Consider the following 18,655-nt stretch of genomic DNA (forward strand, 5'->3'; position numbering starts at 1 on the left):
TTGTAGTGGTCCTGCCTCTGGCACAGAGGTTGAACCCTCAACTAGGAAGGGGAGGAGGGAAGAGAAGAGAGCGATAGTTTTAGGGGATTCTATAGTCAGGGGGGCAGATAGGAGATTTTGTGGGGCAGATCGGGAGTCTCGGATGGTATGTTGCCTCCCTGGTGCCAGGGTCCGGGACATCTCAGATCGGGTGCAGGCTATTCTTGAGAACGAGGGCATGAACCCAGATGTAGTGGTCCATGTTGGGACCAACGATGTAGGTAAGGTGAGTGAGGGGGTCCTGCTTAGAGAGTTCAGGGAGTTAGGAGTGAAGCTGAAAGGCAGGACCTCCAGGGTGACAATCTCGGGATTGCTACCTGTGCCACGTGCGAGTGAGGCGAAGAATAGAATGATTATGCACATTAATACGAGGCTGAGAGCATGGTGCAGGAAGGAAGGGTTAAGGTTTATGGATAATTGGTCTTTGTTCCAGGGACGTTGGGATCTGTTTCGAAGGGACGGTCTACATCTGAACTGGAGGGGTACTAACATTCTTGCAGGAATGTTTGCCAGTGCTGCTCGGGGGGGGTTTAAACTAGATGTGCAGGGGGCAGGGATCCAGATTACGAGAGAAGATGATATGATGAAGGATGAGGGACAGGTGGGGAATACTCGTTTCCCAAATATTAATTGTGTAAAGGAGAAAGGTGAGACAGAACATGTGTTGGAAAAGTTACATGTACAGAGGGTTGGTCAGAAGGAGCATGGGGTTAAATGTGTAGAAGGTTTGGGTGATCTTGAGAAGGTCGTCAAAATTCAAGGTGCAATTAACCCGATGGAAGTTCAAGGAGCTGGGTTAGGTACAATAGACAGTGTTTTAAGCAAAGAGAGGAGGAATAGGCTAAGAATTCTATACTTGAATGCGCATAGTGTCAGAAATAAGACAGATGAGCTTGAAGCTCAGATGAAAATGGGGAACTACGATATTGTTGGGATAACGGAGACATGGCTGCAAGGGGATCAGGCCTGGGAATTGAGTGTACCAGGGTATACATGCTATCGTAGAGACAGAAATATGGGAAGAGGGGGTGGGGTGGCCCTGTTGGTGGGGAATGAGATTCAGTCCATAGCAAGAGGTGACTTGGGAACAGGGGAAGTAGAGTCTGTGTGGATTGAGCTGAGGAACAGTAAGGGTAAAAAGACCCTAATGGGTGTTGTGTACAGGCCCCCAAACAGTAGTGTGGATATTGGGTACAAGTTGATTAGGGAGTTAACATTGGCATGTGCTAAAGGTAATGCAGTCGTTATGGGAGATTTCAACATGCAGGTGAACTGGGAGAATCAGGTAGGTGCTGGACCCCAGGATAGGGAGTTTGTGGAGTGTCTAAGGGATGTATTTTTGGAACAGCTTGTGCTTGAGCCAACCAGGAACGAGGCTATTTTGGACTTGGTGATGTGTAATGAACAGGAATTGATAAGTGATCTTGAAGTAAAGGAGCCATTAGGAAGTAGTGATCATAGCATGATAAGTTTTTATCTACAATTTGAGAGGGATAAGGGCAGATCAGAGATGTCAGTGTTGCAATTAAATAAAGGAGACTACGGTGCCAGGAGGGAAGAGCTGGCCAAAGTTAAATGGGCGGATGCCCTGGCAGGAAAGACAGTGGATCAGCAGTGGCAGATATTCTTGGGGATAATACAAAAGATGCAAAAGCAGTTCATTCCAATGAGAAGGAAGGATTCAAAGAGGGGGAAGGGGCCACAGTGGTTGACAAAGGAAGTCAGAGATTGTATAGCATTAAAGAAAAAGAAGTATGATAGGGCTAAAATGAGTGGGAATACAGATGATTGGGAAAGTTTTAAGGAACAGCAGATCTTAACTATAAAAGCAATACGGAGAGAAAAAATCAGGTATGAGCTCAGTCTAGCCAGGAATATAAAAGGGGATAGCAAAAGCTTTTTTAGCTATGTGAAGAGAAAGAAGATAGTTAAGAACAATGTTGGCCCCTTGAAGAATGAATTGGGAGAAATTGTTATGGGAAACAGGGAAATGGCAACAGAATTTAATGCGTACTTTAGATCTGTCTTCACCAAGGAGGACACAAGCAATCTCCCAGATGTATGGATGGGCCAGGGTCATAAGATATCAGAGGAATTGAGACAGATTGACATTAGGAAAGAAACTGTGATGAGTAGACTGGTAGGACTGAAGGCTAATAAATCCCCGGGTCCGGATGATCTGCATCCGAGGGTTTTAATGGAGGTGGCTCAGGAAATTGCGGATGCATTGGTAATCATTTTCCAATGTTCCTTAGATTCAGGATCAGTTCCTGAAGATTGGAGAGTGGCTAATGTTATCCCACTTTTCAAGAAGGGAGGGAAGGAGAAAACGGAGAACTATCGCCCTGTTAGCCTAACGTCAGTCGTGGGGAAAATGCTTGAGTCCATTATTAAGGACGAAATAGTAGCACATCTTGATGGCAGTAATAGGATTAGGCTGAGCCAGCATGGATTTACCAAGGGCAAATCATGCTTGACTAATCTGTTGGAGTTTTTTGAGGGTGTAACAAGGATGTTAGACGAGGGTAAGCCAGTGGATGTTGTGTACCTAGATTTTCAGAAGGCATTCGATAAGGTGCCACATAGGAGACTGGTGAGTAAAATCAGAGCTCATGGCATTGGGGGCAGGGTTTCAACATGGATAGAAAACTGGTTGGCAGATAGAAAGCAAAGGGTAGCAGTGAATGGGTGTTTCTCGGACTGGCTGGAGGTGACTAGTGAGGAACCACAGGGCTCTATATTGGGACCACAGCTCTTTACGATTTATGTCAATGATTTAGATGAGGGCATTGAAAACTATATCAGCAAGTTTGCTGACGATACTAAACTGGGTGGCAGTATGACATGCGAAGAGGACGTTAGGAGAATACAGGGAGACTTGGATAGGCTGGGTGAGTGGGCAGATACTTGGCAGATGTCATTCAATGTGAATAAATGTGAAGTTATCCACTTTGGAAGCAGGAACAAGAGGGCAGAGTATTGTCTGAACGGTGTAGAGTTAGGTAAGGGAGAAATGCAAAGAGACCTAGGAGTCCTAGTTCATCAGTCAATGAAGGTGAATGAGCAAGTGCAACAGGCAGTGAAGAAGGCAAATGGAATGTTGGCCTTTGTTACAAGGGGAATTGAGTACAAGAGCAAGGATGTCCTTTTGCATTTGTACAGGGCCCTGGTGAGACCACACCTGGAATATTGTGTACAGTTTTGGTCTCCAGGTTTAAGGAAGGACATTCTGGCAATTGAGGAAGTGCAGCGTAGATTCACTAGGTTGATTCCTGGGATGGCAGGGCTGTTTTACGCAGAGAGATTAGAGAGATTGGGCTTGTACACACTGGAATTGAGGAGATTGAGAGGGGATCTGATTGAAACATTTAAGATAATTAAAGGATTTGATAGGATTGAGGCAGGAAATATGTTCCAGATGTTGGGAGAGTCCAGTGCCAGAGGGCATGGATTGAGAATAAGAGGTCAGTTATTTAAAACAGAGTTAAGGAAGAGCTTCTTCTCCCAGAGAGTTGTGAAGGTGTGGAATGCACTGCCTCGGAAGACGATGGAGGCCAATTCTCTGGATGCTTTCAAGAAGGAGCTAGATAGATATCTGATGGATAGGGGAATCAAGGGATATGGGGACAAGGCAGGGACTGGGTATTGATAGTGAATGATCAGCCATGATCTCAGAATGGCAGTGCAGACCCGAGGGGCTGAATGGTCTACTTCTGCACCTATTGTCTATTGTCTATAATATGATTAGGAATAGTCAGCATGGCTTTTTCAAAGGCAGGTTGTGCCGTACAAGCCTGATTGAATTTTTTGAGGATGTGACTAAACACATTGATGAAGGTAGAGCAGTAGATGTAGTGTATATGGATTTCAGGAAGGCATTTGATAAGGTACCCCATGCAAGGCTTATTGAGAAAGTAAGGAGACATGGGATCCAAGGGGACATTGCTTTGTGGATCCAGAACTGGCTTGCCCACAGAAGGCAAAGAGTGGTTGTAGACAGGTCATATTCTGCATGGAGGTCGGTGACCAATGGTGTGCCTTAGGGACCTGTTCTGGGACCCCCTTCTCTTTGTGATCTTTATAAATGACCTGGATGAGGAAGTGGAGGGATGGGTTAGTAAATTTGCTGATGACACAAAGGTTGGAGGTATTGTGGATGGTGAGGAGGGCTGTCAGAGGTTACAGCAGGATATTGATAGGATGCAAAACTGGGCTGAGAAGTGGCAGATGGCGTTCAACCCAGATAGATGTGAAGTGGTTCATTTTGGTAGGTCAAATATGATGGCAGAATATAGTATTAATGGTAAGACTCTTGGCAGTGTAGAGGATCAGAGGGATCTTGGGGTCCGAGTCTGTAGGACACTCAAAGCTGCTGCACAGGTTGACTCTGTGATTAAGAAGGCATATGGTGCATTGGCCTTCATCAATCATGGGATTGAATTTAGGAGCTGAGAGGTAATGTTGCAGCTATATAGGACCCTGGTCAGACCCCACTTGGAGTACTGTGCTCAGTTCTGGTCGCCTCACTACAGGAAGGATGTGGACACCATAGAAAGGGTGCAGAGGAGATTTACAAGGATGTTGCCTGGATTGGGGAGCATGCCTTATGAGAATAGGTTGAGTGAACTCGGCCTTTTCTCCTTGGAGCGATGGAGGATGAGAGGTGACCTGATAGAGGTGTATAAGATGATGAGAGGCATTGATCGTGTGGATAGTCAGAGGCTTTTTCCCAGGGTTGAAATGGTTGCCACAAGAGGACACAGGTTTAAGGTGCTGGGGAGTAGGTACAGAGGAGATGTCAGGGGTAAATTTTTTACTCAGCGTGGTGAGTGCGAGGAATGGGCTGCCGGCAATGGTGGTGGAGGCGGATACGATAGGGTCTTTTAAGAGACTTTTGGATAGGTACATGGAGCTTTGAAAAATAGAAGGCTATAGGTAAGCCTAGTAATTTCTATGGTAGGGACATATTCAGCACAACTTTGTGGGCCGAAGGGCCTGTATTGTGCTGTAGGTTTTCTATGTTTCTATTAAATTGGTGAATGGTAGAGAAATGTTAAACCTAGAGGGTTTATTGCGGATGATATATATGGCATTACATTGAGAAGACCCCATCACAATTTGGTCTTTAGTAATGTATTAACTTGGCAGTAACCCGTCATGGGTTTTAGAGAGAGCATTAATTTAGTGTCAAACTGTCACAGAATGTAGAATGTGTTTTAAACTGGGAAAGAGAAAGTGAGAAACTCATCAAAAATCTTATATTCAATTGGCTGAACCCCGCCAGGGGTAACAGTGAATGTGTTAATGATAGGTTTCCAATGCGGTGAGTTACTTGACGAATTACAGAGAGCATGTCTACGGATTACAAAGGGCTCATTCAACTGATGGTGTGGACTTGCCCATTAACTGTGAGTGGGCAAGATGGGTAGAATTCAGGCCTGTTAAATTGGCAGGCTTCAGTCACCCTCTGTAAATAGTGTGTTGTGTGAAATGCAAATGCAGAGATTGCAATGAACTGCACATTATAGATTGCACATACTGTGATGAAATTAATTGACAGCGTTTCATCACAGCATTCCATGAGGATCACTGTTAGTTCATACAATAACTGTAGAGGGTGTTTTTAATTTTGTCCCATCATTGGTAATTGACTATTAATAAACAAGTTTCTAATGTAGGCTGTGGAGTGGAGTGGGTATTAACCTCCCCAGGTTATAGATGTTAGCTGCTGACCAGTGTGTGTAGTAAGTGCCACAACCAAAAGTGACCCATCAGAGTCTGCATAAAATATGCAAAACTGACCGTAGAAGGTGTATTGAACTTGTAGAGTTCCGTTGTTGTTTATAGAAGGAGCTTTTCTTCCACAGGTCTCCATCACCGGTTGAAGAGAGTTATAAATTTGCAGTGTTCTATTGCTGACTGTAGAGGGTGTGATCAAGTGACACGATCCCACCAAGGATTAAAGACAGTACATTAAATTGGCATTTCTCTACCCCATGGATGGTAGAGAGAGTAGTACATTGATAGGGTCATGTTAATATTGTAATGAGGGCATTAATTAATTTACTTACGGAATAGGCCCTTCAAACCACCCTGCCCAGCAGCCCTCGACTTAACCCTAGCCTAATCATGGGACAATATACAATGCCCAAATAGCCTACCAACCAGTATATCTTTGGACTAAGGGCGGAAAACCAAAGTACCTGGAGTAAACCCTCAGAGTCACGGGGAGAAGTACAAACTCCTTACAGACAACTGCAGAATCATAACAAATTCCAATATGATTTGTGAAGTGGGCATAAAGATGGTTCGGTCCTTTGTACCATTGTAAGGTAAAAGGATTCCGTCAGGAGAAATGGAGAGGAAATGGAATTGGCAGGGTTCACATAATGGAGTGTATAATATTGACAAAGATTGTAAACAAATGTTTACAAGAGGGTTCCATCAAATGTTGTGAATGCTTTCATGGATTGCAAAGAGTATTAATTGGCAGTGTTCTATCATGGATTTTAGAGAGTGCTGTATTTCCATCATTTACCATTTTATTTTTGATTTTCACTAAAATGTCAGAGGATGCAGGGGGTGACAGAGTCCTATCACAGAACTGAATGCAAAGAGTGCAGTTATTAGACAAGGTCCTATCACAGATATGAAGTTCAGAGGATACCATCTAGCATCACAGAAACGGTATATAATCCGACAAACCTATCCACGTTTGCAGAGAACGTTTTGAACCTATATTACTCCATTCCGGATAGCAGATGGTGCTTTGATTACACAGGGTTGGATTGACTTATGGATTGTAGAGAGTGTGCTAAACCAAAAGGCTTACATGAAGGGTGGTAGTTAGTGCATTCAGGGATGCTGATAGTGTATTAATTGGTAGATCAAAGTTGCAAAGTGTATTGAACTGGCAGATTACCATCACTGACTGGAGATAGTGTATCAAGTTGTCTGTGGGCTATCAAGGACTGACTAGAATGAATTGAACCACAGATTGGCAGTATTACATCAAAGATTGTGATGAATTGACAGGGTACTGAAATGAAATACGGTCAAGTTATTAAACTGAGAGACTTCCACTACCCATTGGAGCAAGTGTCCAATACAAACAGTGCAGTGTGGGTTGGTAGGCATGCATTAACATGTTCATTTGAAAGGGAGTCTTCATGCATTGTTCAATGTATATTAAACCAACAGGATTCCATCAGGGATGGTAGACAATGCATCACATTGATGGTGTTCCATCAAGGGTGCAGTAAATTGGATCTGTCGTGGATTGTGGAGAATATACTGAGTTGATAGATTTCCATCTGGGATTGTAAACAGTGTCTTAAATCTGTACAGTCGAGTCAAAGATTCAATTGACAGGGTGGATGTAAGTGTACTCATTTGCCAGGGATCCATCACCAGCAGTAGAGTGTGTTCTAAATTGAAAGGGACATATCATGGATGGTACGTGACTATAAATTGAGAGGGACTGCTCACGTATTATTGGCAATGTTCAAGTTCAGTATCATGCACATAAATATCCAGCTATAAATACCTGGAATATATGTCTCTGATGTATGAAAGGTAGTAAATCAGCAGATTTTCATCAAGGATTTGTAGTGATTGTATACATTGATTGAGTCTCATAATATGTTATAGTTAATATAATAATATTGATCTATTTATTTATTATTCAGATACAGCACAGAATAGACCCTGCCTGCCCTTTGAGCTGTTCTACCCAGCAATCCCCTGATTTTTTTTAATCCTAGCCTAATCACGAGATGATTTACATTGACCAATTAACCTAACGACCGGTATGTCTTCGGACTGTGGGAGTAAACCAGAGCACCCGAAGGAAACCCACGCGGTCACGGGGAGAATGTACAAACTCCTTACAGGCAGTGGCAGGAATTGAACCTGTGTCGCTGGCACTGTAAAGTGTTGTGCTAGCCACTACATTCAATCCTGATATATGTTTCTATAAGGATTATGGAGGCTGCATTAATCCAATTGGATTCCATCATGGATGGTGGACTGTACAGTAACTTGATAGGGGTCTTTACAGATTGTAGTCCCAGTGAGAAACCGACAAGTTTCCACCATGGATTGTCAAATTACATCAAGATAGTTTCATCTAGAATGGTAAATGGTGCATCCAATTGACAGAGCCCTCACACTGTAGTGAATTAATAAGTTTACAATTGGGACTCTGGAAAATATATTCACTGGACAGGGTCCTATCAGGGATTGCAGAGTGTCTTACAGGGACATTTAGGACTTGCATGATGTGTATTAAAATAACAAGAGACCTGTCATTGATTATAATGCTATTATTAAATTTACAACCTTCCTAACTGAATTACGAAGACTACATTAACCAGACAGGGACCCCTAATGAATTATGAAGAGGCATTTCATTGACCGGGTGCTAGCAATGAATGTAGAAGGTGTACTTAATTGGCAGAAGCCCACCACTGGAAGTACAGAATGTATTAAAATGTCACAATCCCATCTCAGAAACAAAAGAGGCTGCAGTTGCTGGAATCTAGAGCAAAACCAGAACTCTAGAAGAACTCAAAATGTCAAGCATCATCCACAGATGCTGCCTGACCTACTGAGTTTTTCCCTTATTCTTGCTGTTCTTTATTCTACCACAAATTGTAGAGTTTCTTCAATTCGCAGGGTCACATCACAGATTATAGTGATTGTGTTAATTAACAGGCTTTCAATATGGAATGTGAAGTGTATTAAAATGACAAGGAATTATTGCTAGTGTATTAAAAAAGAGCTGCATTGCAGATTGTAGCAATGGATTCCAATCTGAATTATTGTCAGAACATTAACGTGACAGAGTTCCATCACACCATCACAGACTGCATATTACATTAAAGATTGTAGTTGGTGAATCCACCAGTTTCCAATGCAGGCCGTTGACAGTGTATTAACTGCAGTGTATCTCATCAAGAATTACAGAGACTGTATTACATTTACCAGAACAAATTGCAATTGCAAAGAATACATTAAACTGATGTTCTGTCACACATTTTTGACAATGTATTGATGAAAAGATAAAAGCACACCTAATAAATTGACCTACTTCCAATAGGGAATATGTAGACTGCACTCACCAGACAGTGTACCAGCATGAGTAGGGAGAAGTATTGAATTAACAGAGGCCTGCTGTGGAATACAGTGCTTTAACCTCATGTTATTTGATCACAAACTCCACTCCGTGTACTTACTAGACCACAGAGAATGTATTAAACCGAGAAGGTTCCACTAATGACATCCATCTGACCAGATCTACTTTGTGAATGTGTTAATTGACAGGTTTCCGATACAGACTGTAGAGAATATATTGATTTAATGCATCATGGATTGAAAAAGTGCTATTAATTTGCACATTTTCATCAGAAATTGTATAGTTCATCATCTTAGCAGGATTTAAATAAGTGCACAGACAGGGAAGCACTCTGATTGCTGACATACAGCAGTGTGCATTTTAAACTAACACAGTACCATCATCAATGGTAGAGAGGTGTATTAAGTAGCAGTGTTCCTACACCCACTGCAGACGGGGTATTGTACAACAGCTAGATCCCTTGGTCCATACTGAATTCATATGGATTGTACCGAATGTACTCCATTGACACAGTTCCATCACAGATTGCAGAGAGCAGTGCATGTGGTACATTGACTGGTTACAGTCACTGGAGTGTGTTATATCAACAGTATCCCATTGCAGATTGCAGAAGATGTTTTGAAATGACTGAGTGGTGGGTAAGATTACAGTAAGCCTACTGAGAGGCTCCCAATACAGACTGTAGAGAGAGCAAGAACTTGACAAGATGGTAACATGGAGTAAGAGAGTATATAGAATTCAAGGAGAGGGCAATAAATCACAGTTACCTATCACAGTTGACAAGGCTCCCTGACTAATTTTGAATGGTATTTTAAATTGATAATGACCCCTCTGATACGCTGTGGAATTACTTAACTGACTAAATTCCTTCATGGATTAGAACATAGAAATTACACCACAATACAGACCTTTTGGACCACAATGTTCTGCCAACCTTTTGACCTACTCTTAAGATCAATCTTCCCTCTTACATATCCCTCCATTTTTCTGTCATCCATGTGCCTATCTAACAGTTTCTTAAATGGCCAAATGCATCTGCCTTTACCACCACCCCCGGCAGGACCTTCCAAGCACCCACCACTGTCTTTGTAAAGAACTTACCTCTGACATCCCTTCTATACTTTACTCTAATCACCTTAAAATTATGGTAGGGTGAGTGGAGTCCTTGATTATACTGGATGCTTTACCAAGGCAATGAGAAGGGAGCACAGGAAGTTGGAGTCTGGTTTCCATGGGGTGCTGAACTCTGTCTACAACTCTCTGCAGTTTGTTACAGTTATGGGCAGAGCAGTTGCCATACCCAGCAATGATGCATCTGGATGGGATATTTTCTATGATGCATCAATAAAAATTGCTGAGAGTTGATGGAGACGTGCCAAATTCATTTAGCCTCCTGTGGAAGCAGAGGAGCTAGCGAGCTTCTTTGGCTCTGGCATGTGTGAGAATGGACCGTGACATTCTGTTCATGATGTTAACACCACAGAACTTGATCTCAACCCTGTCAACCTCAGCATTATTGATATATGCAGGAACATGCTCACTGCCCCACTCTCCAAAAGTCAGTGACCAGTTGTTTTGTTTTGCTGACGTTGAGGGAAAGGTTGTTGTTATAACACTACATCACTGGGCTCCCCATCTCCTTCCTGTAATCTGACACATCGTTACGTGAGACGCGGCCCACTATGGTGGTACCATCTGCAAACTGCCACTCAGTCGTGAGTGTATAGGCAGTAGAATAAGGGCTGAGACACAGCCATGGAACTAGTGTTGAAAGTAACAATGGTGGAGGCTTTGTTGCCACTCTTTACTGATTGTGGTCAGGAAATCAAAGATCCATTTGAAAAGAGAGGTACTGAGTCCCAGGTGTAAGAGTTTGGAGATGAGTTTGTTTGAAATTATAGTACTGAAGGCAGAGCTGTAGTCAATAAGCAATAGTCTGATGTAAGTATCCACTATCCAGGTGCTCCAGAGAAAAGTGTAGGGAGCTGCGGCTTGCCGTGGACCTGTTTTGGCAGTAGGTGCATTTCAGTGGGATGAGGTTATCTCTGAGGCTCTGACCAGCCTCTTGAAGCTCATCACATTGGTGAATGTCAGAGCTACCAAGTGGTAGTCATTAAGGCACTTTCCCTTGTTTTTCTTAGGGATTGCAATGATTGTGGTATTTGTAATCTCTCCCTGCTTATTTTGAGGTAGGAATCTCAAACTGAAGCAGGGAGAAATTGAAAATGTTTGCGAGTACCCTCCAGCTCATGTCCTGAACAGGATTTAAGGACACAGACAGGGATACCTTCTGGGCCGGAAGGTTTCCATGGGTTCAGTCTCTGACCTTAGGTCCACAACAATGGCTGTAGGTTCAGGTACACTGGAGGGTCTCAGGGCGGGTGGCAACATTCCACAGAATGCAGTAAGTTCAATGTGAAGGGATGTGCCATTATTCGGGATGCTGCCCAGTTTTATTTTGTAGCCTGTTATAGCATGTGAACCCAGCACAACTGACAACTGTTCTGAGACTTGATCTTGGTATTGTCTCTTGGCATCCCTTATAGCTTCTTGATCTTGATTTCTTCTCAGGGTCAGGGTCACCTGATTTGAACACCACTGTCCTAGACTGGGGCTGAAGATTAGCACATGGTTTTCAACCTAGAGAAATGTGAGGTACTGCATTTTGGGAGATCAGTCCACAGTAGGACTATTTGTTAAATAGTGCAACTCTGGGGCATGTTCTGAACGGAGGGACCAAGGAGTGCAAGTGGTCACTGAAAGCAGCGTCAGAGGTAAATATGGTGAAGAGCTGAAGCTGACACTTGGCCCACTGGCCTCTTTCAGTGAGGATATTACATTGCAGTTACATATGTTGTTGGTGAGGTCACATTTAGAGTACTGTGCACAGTTTTGGTCGCCCTAATATAGGAAAAAGTGCTAGACAGAATGCAGAAAAGGCTTACCAGAATGTTACCCGGACTTGGGGTCTACGTTACGGGGGGGGGGGGGGGGGGGGGCGGGGGTTGCATGAACCAGGACTTTACTCCCTGCAAAATAGAAATGGAGGGGTGACCTGACAGAGGTATATAAGATCATGGGTGGGGGGGTCATGTGCAGGGTGAAAGCACATAAACCTTTTCACAAGGAGGGGGAGGTTACTAAGAACAAGAGGGCCTATGTTTAAGAACAGAGGCAAGAGATTTAAAAGGGACTTCAGTGGCAGCTTCTTCAAGCAAAGGATGGTACATATTTGGGAAGAGCTGCTCGAAATCGTGTTTGAGGCAGAAACATTAGCAACATTTAAAAGCCACTTAGATGGACTAGATGGGAAAGGTTTAGAGGGCTATAGGCCAAATGTGGGCTGATGGGACTAGTTCACTGGGCAACACAATGGGCATGGACAATTGAGATGGGCTTAACTGTCTATTTCCATGCTTCATGACTCTGTGACATGATTACGTGGGTTCTCTTCTAATCCCAAAGATCTGCAGGTTGGTAGGTTAACTGTTCACTGGAACAGTGGTAGAATTTAGAGGGTGTTGATGGGAATATAGTGAGAATAAAAAGAGATGTTGATATACAAGTGTAAATGACTGTTTGGTGGTTGGTAACAGATACAGTGGGCCAAAGGGCTGTTTCCGTGATGCAAGTGAGCCTATTGATGCCATCACAGATTGAGATTGCGATGTCAAAGTCAAGAAGAGGATAATAATTTGCAGCCACGTCACTGAATCAAATGAGAAGTGTTTAACGACAGAATCTTGATACGGATTATAGCGGGCACTTTAATTAATGGGTTTCCATTACGGGTATTAATGTAGCATTGTGAAATGCCAAGTGTGTTATATTAGCAGCGTTCCATCATGGATTATATGCTGTGTATTAAATTGATCAGGACCGATCAGGGATTGGAGGTGGTGTGATAAATTGACATTTATTGATCACGGATTAAACTGACTAAGACACCGGAATCAGAATCAAGTTTAATGGGGGTTCTTAATGATGGATGCCACCTTTTAGAGGCATCGCTCCTTAAGGAAGTCCTGGACCTTTGCACATTGTGGAGATGGGTGTAAACCAAGAGCGTTTGTAATTACTATGTTCAAATGATATCCATCATAGTGAGCATATGAAATTCTTAGCTTTCTATTATAGTTTATAGAGAGTGCATTGGCCAGGTCCCATATGAATTATAGCACCTGTAATAAAATGGCACAGTTCTGTCATGAATTATAGAGGCTATATAGCTTAGGGATCTCATAAGGATTGTACATCAATGGCAGGGTTCTATTATGTAATATGGGGAGCATTTTAAATTGACAGAGACCTATCACAAATAAAAAATAACAGGGTTATTTGCACTCTGTGTAAATGAAACTGGCTCATTTCATAAATTGTAGAAGTGTAATAGATTGACAGAGTCCCCTCAGTGACAGAGTCAGTGAGTGCATTACACTGACAAGCTACGGTAACTGATTAAGGGAAAGATCACAGCGAGTGGTTTCAATTGTTCGTGTCCTGCCGGAGATAATAGGAAGTGCATTAAAGAGGGTTGTAGAGAGCGCATTACCTTGACAGATTTCCATCAAGGATTATTTAGATTGTAATTAATCGATAGTTATCCAACTCGGATTGTAGGGTCTAATAAACACAAGGTCCCATTGTGAATCTTAACGAGCATATTGAGTTACTATCACCATTTGTAGAGTATTTATTACACTGAGACATTTCTTTCAATGGCTCTAGTCAGTGTATTGAAGTAACAGGGACCCAACAAGAATTGCAGACCCAATTATGGAGTGCGTAATAAACTGAAAGAAATCCATCACAGATTGCTGACAACATATTAAAGTGGCAGCATCCTATTTGGAAATATAGATAGCTTAATAAATTGGTAATTCAATCCCCTGCAGTAATTAACCAAACTTAACTGTAGGTCCTGTCGCAGACGATGTAAAGTGTATTAAAATGAGAGAGTGCCTTACAATTGTAGAAAATGAATGAAACTCAAAGACACACCATGCAATTTAAGGAACACATCGTGCATTGAAGCAGAAGAAACTACGATTCGTGCATGACAAATGGGTGATTGATGGCTGCCACACAGTCAGCTAAAGGGCAAATAACTTCGAGCATATGACTCTGATTGGTAATTTTGACAATACAAGGAAGGCCTTATATTGTCAGCTCTGTATCACACATATTGGATTAACAGAATACCATTATAGATTACAGATTATGTATTGAACTCAAGGCTTTGGTCATGAACTGTAGCAAGAATTTCCAATTGGCAGGGTTGCAGCAAGGATTATCATATTGATGACCGGTTTCCAGTACAAGTTGCAGAGAGTGTACTAACGTGACAGTGATCCATCTGAGAGCTGAAAATGAGATTAGGTCATTGGTGCCTACATGGACACAATGGGCCAAAGGGTCGTCCTCAACATTGTATGACTCAATGACTATCAATATTGATATTGAATTAAACAGTATCCCATCGCAAAATTTAGAGAGTGTATTAAAAATATAGTCTAGTTATCAAATATGAATAGGGAATTAAATTGACAGTGCCCCAGCCGGAATGTTTTAAATCATTTGTTCTGTTACTGAATCACATTAGCAATGTATTGGGTTACATTACTGAATGCAGAGTATGGAGCTAAAATATCTAGACCCCCCCCCCCCATAGATTACAGACACTTTAATAAACTGTCAAGATCTTAAATTTATTACACAGAGTATATTAAACGGACAGGTCTTATCTTACATTTTAAGAAGTTTATTGCTGGTACCATCACAGAATACAAAAGAGATTTTACAACAATCAGAGAGCCATGCAGCATAGAAATAGGTCCTTCAGCCCAGCTGGAGCTCAAGTACCAAATGAAGTAGGTGTCAAACTGATGTACTTCCATAATGATTTATAGAGCTTATCAAACTATTGAAGTTCCAGTTATACAGATTTTATTAAACTGAGGAGGTCCAACAAAAAGTGTAGGGTTTATTGATTTGACGGGGCTGGAAAACATGATTAAAGGTTGCATCTTGGGATTTACAGACTGTACAAACCCACTGAATTTAGAGCATTTAGTAAACTGCACAAGGTCCCATCAAAATTATTGGGTGTGTTTTAAACTGAAAAGTTTCCCGGACAAATGACAGAGATTACTAATCCCATCAGGAGTGGTGGATACTATATTAATAGGAACTACTGGGTCCTATTACAGAATATGGACTGATGGGCACCTATCATGGAATACAGGTGGTTATTAAGCAGGCTTTGCCCCACCACAGAATTTAGGGCATCACACACAAAATGCTGGAGGAACTCAGCAGGCCAGGCAGCATTTATGAAAAAGAGTAAACTGTCAACGTTCGAGCCAAGACCCTTCATCAGGACTGGTGAGAAATGATGAGAAGGCAGAGTAAGAAGGTGGGGTAAGGGGAGGAGGAAGTGCAAGGTGAAACTGGAGGCATAAAGAGCTGGAAGCTGATTGGTGAAAGAGTTGATGGGCTGGAGAAGGGGGGGGGGTCTAATAGGAGAGGACAGAAGGCCATGGAAGAAAGAAAAAGGGGAGGAGCACCAGAGGGAGGTGATGCGTAAGTAAGGAGGTAAGGTGAGTGAGGGAAAATGGGAATGGGGAATGGTGAAGGAGGAGGGGCAATTACCAGATGAACTGATAAAAGGTCTTGGCCCAAAAAGTCGACTGTGCTCTTTTCCGTAACTGCTCCATAACCTTCTGAGCTCCTCCAGCATTTTGTGTGTGTTGTTTGGATTTCCAGCATCTGCAGGTTTCTCTTGTTTGTGACAGAATTTAGAGTATGGATTAAACCTACTGAATAGAATTAGACTAAAAAATCAAGGGGGTGAGTTGGTAGGTTAATAGGCCACTGTAAAATTCTCTTGTGTGTGGGGACAAGGGAAGGGGATAGAGGGAGAGAAACTGACTATATTGTGTGTCAGAGGGAAAGAGGGAGAGAGAGACTGTGTGGGGGAGGGAAGAGAGAGAGGAACTGTCTGTGTCTGTGAGAGAGAAAGAAAATGCATGTGTGTGGTGTGTACTGGAATCTAGGGGGAGTTGGTGGCAATGTGGAGACAATTAGCAAAGGGTTTCACGTGAGATAAGTGTGTAATTAATGGTTAGTGCAGACTCAATGATCAGATGTGTTTGTTTGCATGCTGTGTGAGTTGACCTCTACTGGGCCCAATACGCTCATCAGATCCAAGAGCTGAAAGCTGCCACAGTATCTAGTACCACATCTCTAGTATCTCATCTCTGGGAAACGTCCTATGTGTCACTCCATGCCTTACAGAAGGGATTTTTGTTTAGGCTGCTCTTCCATTCTTCCTCGCCCCAAACTTGCATTTAAAGTCAATATGGAAATCTGTTCTGCTGTCTAGCAACAGGAGAATCTATATGTGATTGATTCCCCTACTTTATGTTGTGGATGTGTGCTGGTTTACAGGCTGCCAGTCATTTCTACTGCCTGGACCATCAATGTCCTATGGAGTTACAGAATGTGAGGATGTAGCTCCATTTTGAGTGTTGAAGGAGCTGCTTCATAGATTCCATTCTGACTCCATGCCAATGGAATACAGGGACAAGCAGAGAGCATGAGGCACTGAGTCAGTCATGGTTCCTCCAAGTCAGGGCTCCTCGTCAGACCAAACCCTGGGCCATCAGTCTGCCCCTCAGTCGAAGCCCTGGTGTCTCTGGGAAACAAGCCCGACTGACTCATAGGTGGCATTCTACCAGACACCTCAAGGGATGGATCGCATCCTGGAATTGGGGAAGTAATGGCGAAATTTCAAATAAAAATATTTTAAAACAAGAACAAAGCAAGCAAAACACATTCAGAACACAGGTCTGGGGATGAAGGCCATATAAAAACAGAGTATGTTCAACTAAAGAATCCTGTTGAAGAACATAGTATATTAAATAGACGCGGTCCCATCAGAGGTTCAGAATAAATTTATTATCGAAGTTTGTATGTGCTACCATTTACTACCTTCAGATCCATTTTCTTGTCGGCAAAATGGATCCAGGCACTCTGTTAAACTGGTTTCCAATGTCCCTGTATTATGCCAATGAAAATTGCTTGCATATAAATGAGGGATAAGCTCAGGATTCTACATATGGCTTGTAATAGAAAGGAGAAAGGAACTGTTCTCACTGTATTCATAGGTTATGGCCCATTTCCCTTGAAGGAAAGTTAGATAAAGATTGAAAAAGCAATCAAGAGATATGGTGTAAGGCAATTTACATTCTAATTTGCAGTGCTATTTGTTGACTTGGGGGTAAATGACCTCCTTATGCTGTCGAGTTCAACTTCTACTATGTTACCTTCACCAGGTTACTGCTATTACACCCTGAGAGAGCAGATTGAAGTGGAGAATTCCAGATGCCTGGAGATATGCAAGCAACCCTGCAAGTGAGTACTGCTCAGCTCCTTAAGGTCAATACTGCCCAGGAAGGTTACTTTGGCCAGCATTTCCATACAAGCTCACGGCACTCCCTTCCAGTGTACAGTGTCCTGGGATGACTACCGACATTTGTTCAGCAGTCCTGAAGCTGATTCCAGCTACTGTTGACTGTATACAGTATGTGAACTGTTACCCCACCTTCACCCCCACCCTACTCCAGTTTGGAAACACCTCACAAATTCTTACATTTAAATTTTCAGTCCCACTATAAAAAGGAAGGTGTTCAAATAACCTGAATGCATGGGATGGAGGGGGAAATGTAGGCAAGGTGGCCAGCACTGCCATCAACTCTGGTAGACCACCTCTTCAATAGACTCCTTCACCAGGAGTCATGTGGTGCTTTCCCAAAGTATGTGAAATGGATGGAGCAGGCAGGGGAAGTGTCAGAGGAGGAGGAGGAGGAAGGCAGCACACAGAGGCATACACAAAATGTTGGAGGAACTCAGCAGGCCAGGCAGCATCTATGGAAAAGAGTAAACAGGCCAGGACCCTTCAACAGGACTCCAAGAGAATCGGATTGTGCACGTACATTGGGCAAACTTTAATAGTCCACGATTCCTCTTTCTGGGATCACCACTGATCTCAAGAAAGTGTGCATAAACCATGTCATACAGATCACCAAGATCTCACATTTCATCCATAATTTATGCCAGCTGATCTTAGACAGATGGCAGCACAGGTTCAAGAGTGAGTAAAAAGATAGAAAGGGCAGTGTTATCAAGATACAATGCATGATGAGTAGTAAGGGAACAGAAGATACACTGGTGTTATATTTGTAACTTCAAAAACTAATCAAAAACACAGGAGCCCAGGATATTGTCTACTTAGTTTTTCTTTGCTGAGGCACACACGTATGATGTGGTGGCATAATGATGTATGCCATTTGCGTACTTTTACATATAACCCATAATGAATTTTGTAAATAAACAAAGAAACAAACAATATATTGAAATATTGAATACACTGCTTAGCTATAAATTCCAACTGAATACAGAAAGCATCTCAACTCAAAA

The 18,655-nt window shown here is 42.5% G+C and overlaps 1 protein-coding gene across 4 annotated transcripts in view; it reads left to right on the forward strand.

Annotated features, from left to right (window-relative positions):
• The window catches only part of LOC132399415 (amiloride-sensitive sodium channel subunit beta-like), a 52,932-nt gene that overhangs the window by 21,065 nt on the left and 13,212 nt on the right, over positions 1-18,655 (forward strand). For all 4 annotated transcript variants that reach the window (XM_059979721.1, XM_059979724.1, XM_059979720.1 and 1 more), the window contains exon 10: positions 17,512-17,590. In XM_059979721.1, coding sequence (XP_059835704.1) covers positions 17,512-17,590 — 79 coding nt within the window. The remainder of the gene's footprint in view (positions 1-17,511; positions 17,591-18,655) is intronic.

The sequence above is a fragment of the Hypanus sabinus genome, chromosome 9 (assembly GCF_030144855.1).
Source record: "Hypanus sabinus isolate sHypSab1 chromosome 9, sHypSab1.hap1, whole genome shotgun sequence".
Taxonomy (NCBI): domain Eukaryota; kingdom Metazoa; phylum Chordata; class Chondrichthyes; order Myliobatiformes; family Dasyatidae; genus Hypanus; species Hypanus sabinus.